The sequence below is a fragment of the Argopecten irradians genome, unplaced genomic scaffold, assembly GCF_041381155.1.
Source record: "Argopecten irradians isolate NY unplaced genomic scaffold, Ai_NY scaffold_0020, whole genome shotgun sequence".
Taxonomy (NCBI): Eukaryota; Metazoa; Mollusca; class Bivalvia; order Pectinida; family Pectinidae; genus Argopecten; species Argopecten irradians.
Window position 1 is genome coordinate 100542 of NW_027187487.1, and position 19078 is coordinate 119619.

The 19078-nt window shown below is 33.8% G+C and overlaps 2 protein-coding genes across 3 annotated transcripts; one reads left to right on the plus strand and one right to left on the minus strand.

The window, feature by feature from the left end:
* The first annotated feature begins 631 nt into the window (after positions 1-631).
* Positions 632-15350, plus strand: LOC138311375 (uncharacterized). 2 transcript variants are annotated; one of them, XM_069252777.1, is made up of 16 exons: positions 632-1395; positions 1740-1902; positions 2127-2325; positions 3634-3706; positions 4165-4202; positions 4330-6775; positions 6942-6991; positions 7292-7379; positions 7698-7802; positions 8202-8326; positions 8761-8881; positions 9068-9172; positions 9519-9643; positions 10105-10201; positions 10646-10750; positions 11555-15350. In XM_069252777.1, exons 1-16 carry the CDS (start codon positions 1203-1205, stop codon positions 11710-11712), a joined length of 4191 nt encoding a protein of 1396 aa, XP_069108878.1. In that variant the 5' UTR covers positions 632-1202; the 3' UTR covers positions 11713-15350. The 2 variants fall into 2 exon arrangements, with proteins under 2 accessions (XP_069108878.1, XP_069108879.1); XM_069252778.1 differs by having other exon boundaries at positions 2127-2319.
* A 174-nt stretch (positions 15351-15524) lies between these two features.
* Positions 15525-18846, minus strand: LOC138311376 (uncharacterized). The gene is made up of 3 exons (XM_069252779.1): positions 18671-18846; positions 17610-17714; positions 15525-17413 (listed from the first exon to the last, which is right to left on the minus strand). The coding sequence occupies exons 1-3, from the start codon at positions 18817-18819 to the stop codon at positions 17305-17307; spliced, it is 363 nt and encodes a 120-aa protein (XP_069108880.1). The 5' UTR covers positions 18820-18846; the 3' UTR covers positions 15525-17304.
* Between the last annotated feature and the right edge of the window lie 232 nt (positions 18847-19078).

The window sequence follows — 19078 nt, forward strand, 5'->3', positions numbered from 1 at the left end:
TTGTCTTTATGCATGTGTCCTTTATCCTAGTGTTCTTTAGTTGTCTTAATGCATGTGTCCTTTATCCTAGTGGTCTTTAGTTGTCTTTATGCATGTGTCCTTTATCCTAGTGTTCTTTAGTTGTCTTAATGCATGTGTCCTTTATCCTAGTGGTCTTTAGTTATCTTTATGCATGTGTCCTTTATCATGGTGGTCTTTAGTTGTCTTTATGCATGTGTCCTTTATCGTGGTGGTCGTTAGTTGTCTTTATGCATGTGTCCTTTTATCATGATGGTCTAAAGTTGTCTTTATGCATGTGTCCTTTATCTTGGTGGTCTTCAGTTATCTTTATGCATGTGTTCTTTATCATGATGGTCTTTAGTTGTCTTTATGCATGCGTCCTTTATCCTAGTGTTCTTTAGTTGTCTTAATGCATGTGTCCTTTATCCTAGTGGTCTTTAGTTGTCTGTATGCATGTGTCCTTTATCTTGGTGGTCTTTAGATGTCTTTATGCATGTGTCCTTTATCTTGGTGGTATTAAGATGTCTTTATGCATGTGTCCTTTATCTTGGTGGTATGTATTTGTCTTTATGCATGTGTCCTTTAAAAATGAAAATACTACACGATATAATATAATTTCATTTCAGGACCAATGTTGTTGGAACCATAAGAAGCCAGCATCGACCAAATAAGATTGAAATGAAATGGCTGAACAAAGTCTAACACCGTTGATGGATAGTATAGTTTTACAGAGTATATACAGATGTGTCAGTGAAATAGGACGGTTTAAAGAATTATTTCAAAATGCTGACTTTTATAATAATTTGGTACATAATTTTCCTGCGTTGTATTTCAATCCTCATATCTCCGATGAACTCAACATTTCCCATTTGGATTTCGTCACCTTATCAATTGAAACCATTGAAATGACAGCAGGGATTGGGAGTGGATTATTTATGTCTGTGCTAGACCTTTTCTGTGACAGTTGCAAAGAAAATCTATACAATATGTATCTAGTTTTGGAGAGGCATGGAAACCCTGGGTGGTTTTTAGTCGTTGGTGCTTTCAGAAATATCAGTTAAAACCATACAACCAATCGACAGTGCGTGCTTGTAAGTCATGGACTCTAACTTTAGTTGAAATTGAATATATCCGAATTTTGCTAGTACAATATCCTAATTATTCAATCGTGTACACAAAGACGAAGACGATAAACTGAAAAGATGCGTCACTCACAAGAAACTATTGCACGTATCATATACAAAATGAAAACGGCAAGAGGTCGTCGGAATAGATCTATTATAACTGATACTAAGACGATCATCCAGGATTGTCCCAGATTAGAGGCAAAGACATACATAGAGTCAGATAAGGATAAAGAAGGTTTTGAAGTTAGATTCATTGACAAATATATTGGTGAGTATATAGAACGGTATAATTGTTTTCATATTATGTACAATTCCATCATGTATCATTCTTAATAAAACATATTGGCTTAATAATCTGAATGAATTTTGCACACACACATATATATAATGATCATTGTAAATAATTAGATATCGTATATTCATATGAAAGATGTAGTATCCCTGTACAGATGCATAGACATACTATGTGATACAAGGATTAAATATCGGTCTGATTCAACAGCATTTTTAATATACGAACATTTTCGCTGTTCACTATAATAATAACCAATACGTTACTTTTTTTTACAAATACAGGAATGTGTTAATAATAAAAGTCATGCTGTTTTGTAGGTAAAGGAGTATTTGCAACAAAACATTTCAAGAAAGGCGACTTCTTAATGTGTTACGTTGGTGAGTTAGTCAGCAATGAGGAAATACAGCAAAGAGAAAGAAAGTACCCTTTACGTCTGGGAAGCTTCCTTTATTTTATCACATGGAGAGGCAAGAGATATGGGTGAGTTTATTTACAATTACTTACACTAAACTAGACAATGTACCCGCATACATAATACTATTATGTACACCCTAATTATTCTACAAGATTCACTGCAGGAAGAATATATAATTAATTACCGAAAGGTTTGTATACGTCTAATCCACCAACTTACCAAGTTATATTTCACTCTGATTAAACCTTCCATGGGAAGACCGTGCGTTAATATGAACCTTTAATTTCAGTGTGGATGCTACATTCTCTGACAGAATTTGCAGATTTGTAAACGATGGTGTTGGTAGGGAGCGGAACAGTATCATGATCTTGGAAACATTTAATGATCATCCTTATCTGTGTCTATATGCATCAAGAAATATTGCGGCGGGGAAAGAAATTCGATATGATTATGGTGTGAATAATTTACCATGGAGACGCAAAGTAAGTGTAAGTGTTTAGACATATTTTATACCAACGATCTCAAACTCAAACAAGAAACGATACCAAAACGTTACCATGTTTACAAATTCAAACGTCTTTTGGAGGGTGTCACTTAGCTGTGTAGAATTGCTTTTTGACAATTGTTCAATGTACTTTATATTTGGTTACAAAGGATTCCAAACGCTTGCACATGCGTAGTGTTTACATATTTTAAGTATATATGCCTCATTTGTTGAAGTGAACAAATTTACTGCACATTACTACTATAGATGGGGGCTGAAATCCTCATTTAGGGCTTTTAAAATGGCCTTCAATTTAGTTGATTTAACTATAGTTTCATTCATTTATCTTAGAACTTACATTCAAATATTTTAAAGCTGTGCACAAACACCTATATTTTTCATTTGTATCAATAAAAATTAAGAAGTCACCATTGATAATAAGGACATTATGTAAATCTGCTACCTAAGCAAAATATGGTTGACTATTAAATTATTTAACATCCTGCTGGATATAGTAACCTGGTGTGTAAATTTGTTTAATTGTTATTTGTACACAATACATAGGTTCCTTTTATTCTACGATTTATATTCCGTATTCGTAATTATATGATATGTGGTAGGGGAGGGAGACAGACTGAGAGCATGTAATGTGGTATATCTAGGGAGGGGGGTGTGTGGGGTGTTTGCAGATGGTTTATTTAGGCCAGCGGCCACTTCACAAGGGAAATTAACAGCTGTGTCTATCAATAGGTTCTGGAAATGGACGGGCAGTGGCACAGTGTGCATAATTTAGGTTATTAGAAGTTTATGGAAATTAGGCATTAGCCAATCAGTAGAGTTTTGAAGGAGCCAATGATGATACTCGCTGGGCTCAGATCAGTTTCATAGTTTGTTATTACACCAGAATTTACAACCCTCCCACCCCTGGTAAATAAGGTCACCTCTTATATTGCATGGTACTTAGAGTCTATCTGTAATGCAATATCTTAAAATTATAACCTGATACCAGATGGGTCTTCCCTGGTCAAATAGCAGTAGATTAATTCAAGGGTAGAAATCTCCCTATATAATAAGTATGGTCATAGCTTAGGTTGTAGGTTTTTTATCTGAATATTTCATGGTTGAATATTTAATCGTTTTTATTACAATGAAAATGTAGGATTCAACTATCAATTGTAACAATCCATTTAATATGAATCTCAATTTATTTTGTTCTGCTTATTATCCTGCAAGGACATTTAGAGCAAACGTGTTATTTTTTAGTGATTTAACAATTTCCAGTTAATTAGATCTTTAGGGTTTCTTTTCTCAGAACAAATCTCAGTCACGGACAGATTCATCGAAAAACCAATTTGACGAGAGAGGGACATCAACCAACCAAAAAGGTATTATGCTCAGAGATGTAAAAACGTGTTTATACTTAAACTTTGACTGCTCCATAGCTTTTCATTTTGTATTACCAAAACCAACACATTAATAACAGGTCATTTACACTTGCATAATGAAGTACCATGTTTTATCAATGTCCATTGTGGCTAATATAAATGACGTTATAGAAATTGCTCAATAGGTAATGATACAAATATAAAGATTGAAATATTCTCAGCTGTGTGTGACTTAAAGTAATCCAATAATATCGCTGTTTACGTTTTTTGTCTGCCAGACATTGTGATAAAGTACAAAGACACGAAATGAACAATTACAGAACGCATCATTAGATAGCATACACAATATTTGATGGTTGGTTCCAGGTTATCCATGTGACCTCTTTCCCGAAATTGTAATTTATGTTTGTTAATTTGTTATTTTTTTGAAGTCCCTATCTTGTCAAATATATTTACAGTGGTTCCCTGCAGTGTGGTCATAGAAGAATTGACTCTGGTGAGTGACCCTTATATTTGTCAAGTCTCATTTAATTAATTACTGATAAATGTCCACTTGTTCTGAGCATGTTATTCTTTAAAATATTGTAGTTATTATGTATTCATTAAAATTGCTTTCATTGCAGTCTTCCATCCAAAAAATGGGATATGACACGATACCTTTATTATCTTCTGTTGACATTCCGGGGGAGTCTAGTAAACCAATACCAAACGTCTCAGGAAATCTACTGGATGATCACAATGTTCAGGGAAACATTACGGAAACCCAATCTGACAATGAGTCCGTACGGTCTTCTGTTGATGAAAATCTTGATGGAATCACAGCATTGACTGCCCAGTCCATTGATCACAGCGCGAATGGATATACAACAAAACTGACTAAAAATCTCCAAACCCAGTTTCCCAAACACCGCCAACCCAAGATAAGTGATGATAAATGTGATGCAACCACTACTACATCGACTACAGAACAACCAACCCAGTCAGTTGATGATAACCCCGCTGAAAACACAAGTATAACTACAAAACGACCAACCCAGTCAGTTGATGATAACCCTACAGAAAACACAAGTATGACTACAAAACGACCAACCCAGTCAGTAGGTGATAGTAATGCTGGGGATACGTCTACCTCGACTGAAAACCGACAGTTCCAGTTAGTTGATAATATCCGTAATGAAGAATCTAGTATCTCGACTAAAGATACTAATTATAATGACCGAACAACCCAGTCAATTGAAGATAGCCCTAATGAAAACACATTCTTGACTGAAAATCATCCAACCCAGAATGTTGATAAAAAAGCTGTTGGGAACATAAAAACCTCCTCTGAAAAACACCAAGGACAAGATACACAGCTAAACGGAAAGTCATCAAATCGCCACGGCAACAAAAAGGATACAAAAACAAAAGTGACTACTGAAACATCACAAAGTAAATGTAAGAAAAAACCTTATCGTCCATGCATGTACTGTTTAAAGCCTCAGTCTAAACTTTTGGAACATTTAAAAAGAAAACACAAAGATGAAGATCGTGTTAAAGCTGCATTGGCATTGCCAAATGCACTTCGCAACAAGGAATTTGATAAAATACGTAAGGATGGTATTTTTGCAGCTAACCGAAAAATTCTTTTGGACAAGGAAATAACACTTGAGAAGAAAAAAACTATATTGTTGAAAGAAAGAAGGCAGGGAGAGAAAGATATTTCAATATGTTCCCTTTGTAATGGGTTTTTTGCAATACATACTGTGCACAAGCACAAACGTAATTGCCCTGGAGCAGAGGCTTCAGCAGAACCGCCAGTAGGATTACCAATTTCCTGCATTAATGATGCAGCAGATGCGACTGATTTCCGGGACAAAATTTTAAGGAAATTTAGACGAGACAACATTGGAGAAATTTGCCGAACAGACACATTCATAAAGCTGTTAGGTCATCATAATTTCAGAAAGGTGAAAACAAGAGCAGAGAAGGGAGACGAACTCACGGATTCTATTATGAGAGATATGCGACGTTTTGCAGCATTATATAAAGAATTTAAGTCACTGGCAGAGAAAGACCGGACACAGATAACTTCAGGTGCAGATGTCTTAAAAAGGGAACACTTCAGATATCTCCAGGAGGCAGTCATAAATTTGACTGCAAAAGATGATGGTACTATCAAGTCCGGACTGAAAACGGGTTTAGGATATCTCCTTAAGAGGGCAATAAAAGTCTTAAAGGGACACTATCTGTTAGAACAAGAGGATGAAAAAGCTAATGAAGTAGACAAATTTTCTACTTTGTTATCTTACTTTTGGATATCCATGTTCAGCGATGCTGAGTATGCCAATGTAAAAGCAAGGCAGTCTCACCTGAGAAGACCTAAGCATTTACCACTTGAAGAAGACATCAAATCATTGAGAAGTTACATGATTGCTGAAATTACAAAATACCTTGATCCACATTGCTTCTTCACACAAACAGAATATAAATGTTTACGGGATATAATGGTTTGCCGATTAACACTGTTCAATGCCAGACGTGGTGGTGAGCCAAGTCGCCTTTTGTTGAGAGAATGGAAAGATGCAGAGAAAGGAGAATGGATATCAGAATCCGCTGTTCAGTCTATAAATGATCCTTTGGAAAAACAACTGATCGGAAAGTTTAAAATAGCATTTCAGTCTGGAAAAAATTTGAATCAGATGGTACCGCTGCTTATACCAAATGATTGTCTGGAAGGATTGAAAAAGCTCGCTGATGAGGAATTACGAACAGCTGCAGGAGTTAATCCATGCAACCCATTTTTGTTTCCAAATACAATGAATTCTGAAAAGCATATAAAAGGATGGCATGCCGTTGATAGCGTGTGTACACGAGCAAGCATATCAAAAACAATTACAGCTACCTCAATGCGACACCGAGCCTCAACTATTTATGCTGGACTTGATATTCCCGAAGGTGAAAGACAACTATTCTATCAACACATGGGACATTCAGAACAAATGAACAAAAATGTCTACCAATGTCCGTTGGCAGTACAAGAAGTTACGAAAGTTGGGAAGTTTCTTTCAAACCTCGATGCAAATGGAAGTAAGTATCTTTAGATTTGAATAAATGGCAAATATTGTGTTTTAAAAATGAATAATGAATAACAATCTCAAATGAAGGAAGCTATTACAGAATAATTCAATTTAAAATTGATCATTTTTAATCGTTTTTGTTCATCTATCTTCTTTACCGACTGTCTTATTTTCAGTGAATGCGACTGCCGGTCCTGCCAATGCAGATTCGTCGCCTAATGTTGTGGTAGGTATAGTTACTTTTCGCTTGCAGTGTGAAATACATGTCAATGTTGCTTGACTAGATGCCTTAACCAATTCTTCGCATGATCAGGTACAATGTGCAGTGTGACCACATTTGGGATCGTGTGCTTGCGACGAAGGATTGATATTATGGTTGCAAAGCACTCATATGTGATTTAGTGACATACGACATACTTACATTATATTTTTTTATTTCGGAGATTTATTTACTTTGAATCCCTTCATCATTCATTTTACTGTGGTAAACTCGTTTAATTTTTAATATTATTACATTTTATCCTAGGCTCCTGACAACATCGCCGGTAGCGACAGTAGAGACTCAGATGATGATGAAACCCAGAACAAGGGAGATTCTGAAAAAGACGTCCGATGTGAGCTTGATATAACTAATTATGTATTGCAATCTACATGTAATTTTTGGTCAACTATAACTGCAATTGCGTCAAATTCTATTTTAGCTTGACCAGAGTTCTGTATGATAATTTACTTTTCATTCATGATTGTTTGATATAAATTTCAATTAAGATGTCTTTATAATATAACACATTGATGTTTTATATGTTTTACATGGTCAATTTTAGTAATACTTTATAATTGCCTCAAATGTTTTCTTATACTCTATATCAATATTTCATTTGCTCTATATATGCTGGACATATTTATACAAACATGTGAATTCGATTCGATAGCTCTGCTTCACACGTGGACAGCGAGAGACACAGATACTGTTAGAACGTTCTTCTCTTCCTGGATAGATGATAACTCAACACGTGATAAGAACATGTCTTTACCAGGTAAATAAAATGAAAGGGGATTATAATTATGGGATGATCATGAGATGACCGATATTCAGTAGGCAAACTATACGCTTCCATCTCACCCACTTAAGTAGTCAAGTTTACTTGAAGTCCTCATTGAAATCATATAATTCGGTATGAAAATCTAAACAGGGTTGTCACATTTAGAATATGTCACAAGAGGCAACATTTCACCACAGAATTAATCGCGAGAATGTGTGATGCTATTTGTGCAGTACGAAATATAGTGTTACAGAGTGCACTTTCATTCATCGTAATCAATGTTATTCAATTTTAAGTAAAACTTTTTTAAAGCTGAAACAGAAAGCTACACCTTTCTGTTTCATTTGTAGCGTTTGCAATGTATATATGCTTATGCTGAATGCATTTTTGCAGGGAATACAGATATAAATGGATTTTTAAGGAGACATCCGGACATTCTTAAAAAGTTTTCTCCAAAGAAAAAACTGCTTCTAATAAGGGCAAAATTGCGTAAAGAAAAGAATAAGTCCAGAAATCAGGTAAAAGTAATCACAGGATATCATGAACCTCATATCAAAGCTCAGTATCAAATGTGATTTTTTTTAAATCCTTCCATTTAGAAACGCCTTAATGCATTTGCACATAACAGCAGAAAGAACCATCGTATTCGTTTCAATTGGAATGGATACTATACAAAATAGAAGTCACTACCAAGTAAACCATACATTTGAACTAGCAGAAAATGTTTAGAAACATATCAGTACATTTGTAAGTCTTTGTATGAACTGTCTAGAAATGGAAACACCGTCTTCATGCCCTTGAAACCCTCTTTAAACTGTCTGTATGACATGATTCAAAGCAATAACACTTAAAATGGAATTTGAAGAAATCTAATATAAAATATTACTGCATTAGCGTGTATTAGAGCATCACAATGTTTTATAGAATATTTGGTATGATTAAACATGTTCAGGTTCCCGAAGATATCGACCCCAGTGACAATGAAAATGATCCAGATTACCAACAACCCAGTAGTGATACTGACTCGGATAATACAGAGAGAAAAACTATGTCTTCAAAATTAAAACCTAAAGGTATGACATCAGATTTAGCTAGTATCCTCCAATATTACGTATACATTTAATTGTGTTACGCCATCCAAACTAAAGAAATATTTTATTATGTTATACCTTTTCTTTTGCTGTTTTGTTTTGTGTGTTTTTTATAATTTGTTACAAGATATTTTGAATCTTAACATTATCAGGTTATTTTGTTTATAGTTCAACGCCATGTTTGGACATCTGATGAGACACAAAAAGTACGAACTCATTTTTCTTCCTGGATAGATGATACTTCAGCACTAGATAGGAAGGGATCTTCAACAGGTAAGTAAAATGTTAATATGACAATAAATAGCATTTGATAGAGTATAATATCAAAGAGCTTGGAAGTCAACGATAACCAGTGCCACCTATGTGAACACCACGCTATTGCTGATTTCCGCCACCTTATAAAGCTGCTTCAGTGGTTGCAGTGCTGGTTCAATGAATTGCGGATTGGTTGTCGGTGTGATTTCTGTCTGCGTTCATTCCTGAATCGGAAAAAAACAGTTGTTGCCATCGAATCAAATTAAGTGGTATAAAACAACTATAACGAAACTATTGATTGACATTGATAAGATCTTTTTAATTTCTTCTAATTCATCAAATATTTATACAATTTGTCTTGCAGGAGAAAATGACATCAATACATTTTTGAAGAAATATCCCGAGATTCTCAAGAACCATTCTCAAAAAAAGAAAAAGTTATTGATTAGAGCTAAAATTTATAATGAAAGAAACAAGTCCAGGAATCTTGTAAGTTTGAACTGAGAACGGCATAAAATAAAGATTCAAATCTAATGGAATCCATTCATATTGTAGCTAAAGTAATAAAATATTTTGCATGAAAATACTGTATTAAGAGAAAGTTCGTAAACATTGGTGAATCAATCTTTGAAATAACATAATATCATAAGCAAAATTTGATCGACATTGGTAGGAGAAACCAATCTATTGAGTAGTATTTTCATCTAAAGTGTTATATTTCACCTACTGGCTATAAAAACACCAAACTTTAGCTGGAAAGTGTAAATCCTTGGATACGTCTATGAGGGCTTATTTGTCTAGACCTTTTAGCACGTATTGTGTACTCATCGATAACTAACCCTTTATTACCATTTTGGGATTTCGGCTATTCGATTTTTGTTATCCCATTTGAATTTCAACCTACCATTACCAGAACCTTGGTTCTTACGGGAAGTCTTTTTATGTTTCAGATGACTGATATCAGACATTCAGATACCGAAAACACGGACAATGGTGAAAACGAAATACAGAAAAAAGATAAACATCGTAAAAAGAAACCAAAAAAAGGTAGACCATCACTTTTACATTAGTTTTAGTCGTCAAACATAAGATAGTGGGTTAATCCAATCGTCTCCCTTTTTCGCAATCTGTTGTCCATCAATAAGTAGACAAGCCATGTTTTCGCATTTGAAGATATCTTTCTCGAGTTTCTCAAGAACGGTTCCATCTGGCCTTGGCTATACCAATTGTATTTTGGAATCGATCTGAACTTTCATTATGACAAATCTAGCTTGTCATCATTATAGAAAGATTTTTTTCTGGACAGTTGACAACCGTAGCGATTGGAATTGGCATTTTTTCAATATTTTGTGTTATATGTTTCATAAGGAATGTTGAACACTCCACTTATGCCACATTTTATACCACAATCGTGGTTATGTAACAGAATTAGCCTGGCTGAATTGACCCTTTAATCATCATATTGTAATTTGAAAACATCATTTGTTATAGATCCGCGCCATATCTGGGGATCCAAGGAAACGCATAAAGTTCGAACTCATTTCTCTTCTTGGATAGATGATACTTCATCATTTGATAGGAAAGGCCCTTTACCAGGTAAGTAAAATCGGTTGGACAATTAAGTGTTGAGTATATGTGTTCATATTTTCATAATGATGGTCATGAACGTAAAACAGAACACAACGGAATTTAAGATATTAAGCAGATACATTGTTGCAGGCATGCTATCATTCTAATTATCTACTCGTCAATTATACATGAATCAATATGTTATTTTAGTGTCATGCATCGTGGAAATATACAGCTATTGATAAAATAGATGTACATTGTACATATTTGAAGATGCCCAGCTGATATCGGCTTATGAGACACTTATGAAATGGTATCATGGTATAATTTAAAATATTTCTTCATATTCTTAAAATTAGCTTCGTGTCGTCATTTGATAACTAGTTTTAGATAATAGAAATTGAAGATCATCATCACAGAATAAATTATAAATCAATAATACATGAATTTAAAGGGAAATTTCAATTAGTATTTCCCAAAACGGTTATTGGCAGCCGCAATTAAGTGATATCAGTTATTTTATTCTGTCTAATATTCAAGATAGAAATTCTGAAACAAAGCCCGTTTCGTATATAAGAGTCATTAAAGATTTAAGTTTAATTTGAAAGCGAGTTCCAATATCCTTCAGAAATCCCTTATGATTGATTTTCATACCATTTAACGACAACAACAAGTTACCAACTATGACAAAACAGATACAAAATATATTTCATAATACGACTATAAAAATATGGCCTACGAAGAATTTATATGTTTTCAAGAAAACATGTTAACTCATGAAGTGATACAAAACGATTCTGGGAAATGTAAATGTTTTCTTTTTTTTTACAGGGAAAAAGGAAATTGATGCATTTTTAAAGGTGAATCCCGAAGTACTCCATCAGTTCTCGAAGGAGAAAAGAGTGTCTCTTATGAGGACTAAACTGTTCAATGAGAGAAACAAATCCAGAAGTCGAGTGAATGAATCCTTAAAAGGAATGTGGAAATGAACTTTCAGTTCCGGATGAGTTGTGATTGAACTGTTTGTGGCAATGTTTTCATGCTTCGTATATGGAATTCCGACGGAACATGCAAACAAAATGCTTTAGACATATTTGTCAATGTACTTCAAACCTTTTATAATTCACAGTACTCATAATATATTTTGTTACGGAAATTTAATTCATAATTATGATACATTTTATATTCTCTCTCCCAATATGTGTTCATGATGGTTATGATTTCATCATTAGTGGCAATCCGAAGTGTCTATTTTGATAGTGGTTATTCATATATGGTTTTCCGATGAATTCACTAATTGAAAAGTACACGATTAATAATGCTTTACACACTAATAAACATAATGGCAAGATTTGTTTTGGTGACATAGATAGTACTGAACCATGTGCTTTTTCATATTTTTTTAAATTTTTTAAACATCACAACAATCCACAAGTCAACAATAATATCTAAGATTAGGATGGATTCATAGACGGCATATACAAAATCACTCTTGATGTCCCCAAAACCGATTAGGAAGAATTGATACAGGTATGTGAGGTTTCTTTATTGATAAATGAAATGTGTGGTCTCTGTAAACGTGTGCCTCGGGGCCGATTGATTAACTTCTATCAGTTAGGTCTGTTGTCTCCCCATAAACCGTTTGTTTCCTCTTACTTGTAAACAGTTTACGAAATAAATGTGTCGCGACAGTAGTTCAAAAGTGCTGGTTAGTTTTCTCCTTCATCGGCAACGGCTGTTGTGAAAGTACGCAATCTTTTCCTAAGTTTATTTATTTCAAAATTTACTATTATTTTTTTTATTTTTTTTTTTCAGTAGTAATTGTTCTTAATCTACCAATAATCAACTCGATCAACCACAAACCATCCTCGATACTCCAGGGATTACTTTCACTGTCGCTATATCCATCCCTGGACTATCTCATGGTAAAACTGAAGGCAGTTCAGGAGAAATCCTTGTGCACTACATGTATTCTGTAAATTGTTCCAATGTTGTTCATATCTGGTCTACCCGAGGCGACAAATTATGTTTTTTCTGCAAAGAATTGATATTGTAGTGTTTGTTTTTTCTGGGCGTTCTCATAGTATGTCGTAGAGAGGGTATTCCGTAGAAAATCACTCTTTCAAAAGTATATTTTAACCTATTGGTGATATTGCTATTTTTCAGTGTATCTTTTCTTTGTCGAATAGTGGTTACATGTAATCGTATTTAGTTTTTCGATGACAATAGCTTACACAAAAGTATCTTATCTCGAGTCATTCATTTTTCGTCAAATCGTCGTCATCTGCCATTTTCTGCTGTGCTCCAAAAATTAGGCCTTAAATAGTTCCAAATGCCTTTTCCTAAAACATTTCATATTTATCAAGTAGCATGCATGGCTGAATAACTACTTATGTTTAATCCCAATCAAAATCGTAATGACATCCAAAAAGCCAGCTGGTCTGAAATTCTGTTTGTAACAGGCAAGGGATAAAATATGTTTACAAAAAATGTATGTGTAATTTTAGTTAAATCTACCTCAAATGTACATGTAGAAGCGCAACATTATGATTAAATTAGTAGTGTAAGCCAATATTTTCAAAACTTACTTAGGAACACGAAAGACTATTTCATATATAACATGCCAGGGAATATGAATTACAATTAATGATATGTTATAAAAAATATTTGTGTGCAGTCGATATAACTAAACTTATTAGAGAATGAGAAGCATTAATTTACAAAAGATAAAATTTGATAAAAATTAAACATTGATGTATCTTTCTGTTTATATATGGTTAGACGGTCAGTGATTATATTTCATTTGAATGTGCACCTGTTAACACAGATAATTCTAATTCAAAGTTACATAGGTCAAATGACCAGGTCTCTTTTTTGAAATAAAATACATTAACACTGATGAAAGGGTGTAGCTGCCCCTACCTCTGTCTAAGCTAGACTTGTACATAATATATAATATTGTTTACTGATAAGTCATATCTAGGCATATTGTACTTAAATCATAATTATCATTGTATTATCATTTAACTATTATCACTTGTCTATAATTACTATGGAGTTGTTAATTGATACAAGAGGAAAATTGTTGGAGAGAAGTGAGTTCTTAAGGTCTATGGTTCATTTTGAGGGAAAACAGCCATTTAACAACATGATAAAGGTCAATGTTGCTCTTCCACAAAATTTACCTAAGGATGGCATTCTATATGATATGTTAGACTTAGTGAGTGGTAATATGTTAGAAGACTTAGATATTTATCTTTTAATTCAAAGAAATAGTAACTTGTTTGACTACACCGAAATATTTAATCGCTTGGTGTCATTTGCTGACTTCTTCCTTATCGATTTAGTTTTTGATCATTTAGAGGAATCATTTCTGTGTCACAATTCAAAATACTCCTCTCCATATCTTTTGGCCTTACTGCAGTATGGAGACAATCACCCTAAAACACTTAAAGGTTTAAAAACAATGTCTGATACTTTATCAATACCAGTAAACAGAATACTTGAAATGATGACATCAACTTCTACACATAATCGCAAAGAATATAGATCCCACAGATTGAAAAATTATATGCGTGGAATTAGAAGAGCACAGCAGCATTATGAAGAAAAAGCTATCATGGCTTTTTGTAAATTATGTGGTGGACCTGGCAAATACTGTCACATAGGTGACAGTTATAAGATGATGGCAATGGTACCATGTTGCGGAAGCCCTATACATTTCAAATGTATAATTGATTTTAATGAATTGAAAAAATGTCCATACTGCACCACTTATCTAAACTGTGGGGAGCCTGATTTTACACTGGAGGATTTAGGTACCGTTGTGACAAGACAGAATATCAGAAAAAAATATAACCTTTCATTTGAAACACGTTTTCCCAAACTGGAAATCAAAGAAAATGATTAGCAGCTTCAATATTTAATCTGTTTTCATCCAATAAGTGTACTTCTAAAGAAAAGATGATTTGAATGTACTTTTAATCGTATAGATCAAAAAAATAATCATACAATACAAAATGGAATGACATTTATGCGTGTGTGCTTATTTTCAAACTATTTTGTACTTACATGTTTCTGACATAAAATGGTAAGTTACTAGCATTTTTCAGTTTTATACACGGCGTATTTTCCCTAATGGGTTAGTTTTTCTTCGATAATACAAGGTTTAGTAATAAAACATTTATAAATAGCCCATTTTATCTACTAAGATAAGCAATACATCGTAGTCCTATCGTTCGATTTCCAATAACAAATAATTTTGAACGGTAATTATTTTTGTTTAAAAACCCATTTTCAATAAGACATCTCATTCATTTGCTATAGATATATTACCAAGAGTCATACGATTGTTAATAATTATTTTTATAAAATTTACAATCTATATTAAACACTTTTGGTTATCTCACCTTGAATATTCGCTCATAATTTTGTATTTCAATTAGCGAATACAGCTAACTTACAAAGATGATGACAATATGTCACTGCTGTGTACCTGAAATTGGTTATATTCAGATATATTTGAGGTAATATACAATCCAAATTATTCTGTCATATGTCTGCAATTAATTAGACATTCGCATTGTACTTGTATATTCTAAAATCTATTTGGCAATAAAATTCAGACAACATATTTCCTATGTTTTTGTCCTTCTTGTCCACATTTGTTACAGAGTTATGCCTCTCAGGCCAACAGCAGTATTACAAGAACCATGGTCCTTAACGCTCATCTGACTATTGGTACAATACATCTATGTCAAAGAATACAGTAGTGTCAAACAATTAAGGCAATACAAGCTAGTAAGTTTCTCATATATTTAATGAGTTTGACTTTTAATGAAAATTAAAGTTATTCATTTTAACAAAGCTGATAACTCTTTACCCCAACATGCTTCATGCACAATATCAAGCCTTTAGGACTTTTAATTGTTTAAAATTTTTAACCTATTCGACCTATGTGACCTTGAATGAATGTCAAGGTCATTCATATGAGCAAATATAGCACCCCTGCATCCCAGCATGTTACTGGCCATATTAGAGTAACCTGAACATCTTAATTATTAACAAGAAGTTGTTTAACATTTTAGCAATTTTGACCTCTGCGACCTTGAATAAAGGTCAAGGTCATTCAATTGAAAAAAAACTTGACTAAACCGTTCATCCCAGCATGTCACAGGCCCGATTTAGCCATTTTGACCCTGTAACTTGAACGAAGGTCATTCAATTGAACAAACTTGACTAAGCCGTTCATCCCACCATGTCACGGGCCCAATTTTAGCCATTTTGACCCTGTGACCTTGAATGAAGGTTAAGGTCTTTCTTTTGAACAAACTTGGTGGCACTTTATCACAGCATGCAGGACACATATCAGATCTCTAGGCCTCTTAGTTATTCACATGTGTTTATAAAGATTCTAGCCTTTTTGACCCCTGTGAATTTGATTGAAGGTCAAGGTTATTAATTTGAATAAACTTGGTAGCCCTTCATCCAAGTAAGCTGCATGCCAAATATCAGTACCCTGGGCCTTTCTGTTATTGAGAAGAATTGTTTGAATGAAAAGCTTATGCGCAATGGACAGCGCACGATAATGGATCATGCATGATGACAATAGGTCATCCTGACCCTTCTGGTCAGATTATCTAACAAGAGGCCCAAGGGCCTTAACGGTCATCTGACTACCTTGGCAATAGTTGGAAATCAATTAGATATGGTGTCATGGTCGTCATGTCTTTGATTTTGGATCAACAAGAGATGTAACAACACTTTGTCAATATCATATCAGGATCATTTCAGGCAAGTTTCAGCCAAATCGGACCGCTAGAACTTAAAGGTAACAAAACTTGGCTGGGACCATGTCAGGATCATTTCAGGAAAGTTTCAGCCAAATCACACCAGTCATACTTGAGAAGAAGTTCAAAATGTTTTTTTTTTAATTATAATTATTTTTTTTTATTCAGGATTTTCATCCAGTACAATATACAAATACATACTGTACATACTGTAAAACAGACTTCCTATACATAACACATGCATATACACGTACATCCACACACATACAATAACTAATGAAAAATGACGCTAACTTTTTTTTTCCATATTAGTACATAAGGAGGAAAATAACACAAATTTGGAGTTTGGAAATGAGAAAAAAATCAATTATATTGCACTATTTGAGGTGACTCAAATAAGCCTCAAACTGTCAACCAAAAGGGCAAGTGATAAAATGACAAACGTCTGAACTAATTAACATTTGGTACCCTTAAAGACTAGCTTTATAATCTACAATAAAATCACTTTCTTCCACAACATAGTTCAAAATTAAGTTTTTGCTTTTAAAATTTACAAGACAATTTACAAGACAAGACAGAAATACTTCATTAACAATTATCTTATGTGTTGTTTGAACATGATGATCCTGTGAGATACTTGCAAGGAAGAAATGATGTTTAAAGATCCTGATCTGGGATATCTGTGGTCCAGAGCTATTTTAATCAGCCAATGATCTGGTGAACCCTAGTAACATTGTTACCATGACTACAACATTGTCCAAGTTCCAATCTCGCATTGTATCAGTTACATTTTCAGGTGCCACTAGATAAGACTTGAAGGGGTGACTGAAATGTGACGCCTTTCTGGCAAGGTGTTATGATTTCAGAGCGACCAGGATTTTCATGCTGTCCCAATTCCTTTCTGCAAAAAAATTAATAATCACAAGATAATGTGTATAATTAGGACTTATGAACAAATCTCACATATTGCTACTAACTAGTATGGACATAAGTATTTAATTTCACAGTTTACACTACAGAGAGAGGTAATATATTGCAGAAATACCTATAGCTACAATGTATCCTTACATTAACAGGTCTAAAATGTTAACACTTACGGAATGAAAAGAGATTTCATGATGCGGTTTGATTCCTCAAGACTGGAACTGCTTTGCTCCATTAAAGCATCTATCTCTTTCCTTCCGTCGATCAGAGACTTTGTGCTGAAAATAAAACATGTTTTTTTTTTCTCAATAAATTGATCAGAATATGGGGCCAACATAGGGTGTTTAAAAGGTGACATATATAAATTATACATGTACATCAATCTAATAAGTACTTTCAGTCAGGATACATATTCCATAACATGGTTTATTCATGGTTGCGTGCAAAAACTCTACATTACATTCCATGAATTACTTTTAATTCACAAACATCTTTGTTTGCATTAATAAACAAGAAACCCGAATGGGCCTTAACACTCATCTGACAGTTAATATAATTTATCCTGCAACTGCCCTATATACTGACAGATAACTACTGCCCCCGATAAACTTGTGCTTTATCTGTCAGACTCAATACGAAATGCTTTATCCGTCAATACTATCATGTGAATTTGTAACTTTTTCTAACTTGACCAAGAACTTGAACCTTTGTTGAATCAAAAATCATTCACTCCCGCTAAAAATTGACGTCACATTCTCCGAAATGATGTCATTTTTATGAAAATCTCTAAAGGCTGTGTCCTCCTTTTCTTGGCTCATGGCAAATATTAATGTATTGTAAAGTAATTCTTTGATGGGTAATTATTATTTTTTGAGTATTTTCATAGTGTTTCAGTTATATTACATACTGATTAGAATTACTAGTACTGTTTACGAATGTGCTTATATATTTCCCACGGTAGTAAAATGGAGTACACTCTCATTCGGTTTAGTGAATTTTCCTCCGCATCATACAAAACAAATTAAATAACTGACAATTTGCTTTTGTATTGAATGTCATAATGACTGCAGGATAAACAGAATACATGGTTAGTATCTTACAATACATGGTTTATTTTGGTGCTTGACATGGAAAGCTGAGAGGACTCAGCTTTCCTAAGTCTCGATCGTACCAATATAAACCTTGTATAGTAAGACTAAAATGAAATCTTTATAAAAAGAAGAAAGCCTACTACCTGAATGAAACTTTCTCAAAGCTGAAGGTGCTGAACGGAGTACCGGAAGACAAGTTGTCCATAGCTGATGATGAAGTGTCTAAACTTGTGTTTCTCAGACTCCACTGGGTCATTTCTTTGGCTTCATCGACTATCTTCTTGCATTCCATCTGTAGCTGTGAAAACACAAATATAAAAATTGATCCAACAAATTAATACATATGTTTTTATTATCACTATTGCTCCATAGACTTTAGTCATGAATATTTCATCCTCAAAATTCCAAACCACAAAAGTAAGTACACACAAATGTTTGTATATATGTATATATAATGTAAATGCAGAAATCATGGAAGGCCAAATTTCAAATGAGCCTAGTATACATGCATGCAGTAGACCAAAAAGTAAGTAGACATCCATTCACAAACT

Excerpts from the sequence above, each read along its gene's own strand:
- LOC138311375 (XM_069252777.1), top strand. The coding sequence starts at position 1,203 with ATGCGTCACTCACAAGAAACTATTGCACGTATCATATACAAAATGAAA. Across the intron at positions 6,992-7,291 it reads ATTCGTCGCCTAATGTTGTG|GCTCCTGACAACATCGCCGG; the intron begins GTAGGTATAGTT and ends ATTTTATCCTAG. Across the intron at positions 9,644-10,104 it reads GAAACAAGTCCAGGAATCTT|ATGACTGATATCAGACATTC; the intron begins GTAAGTTTGAAC and ends TTTATGTTTCAG.
- LOC138311376 (XM_069252779.1), bottom strand. The coding sequence starts at position 18,819 with ATGGAATGCAAGAAGATAGTCGATGAAGCCAAAGAAATGACCCAGTGG. Across the intron at positions 17,715-18,670 it reads TTTGAGAAAGTTTCATTCAG|CACAAAGTCTCTGATCGACG; the intron begins GTAGTAGGCTTT and ends TTTTATTTTCAG. Across the intron at positions 17,414-17,609 it reads ATGAAATCTCTTTTCATTCC|AAAGGAATTGGGACAGCATG; the intron begins GTAAGTGTTAAC and ends ATTTTTTTGCAG.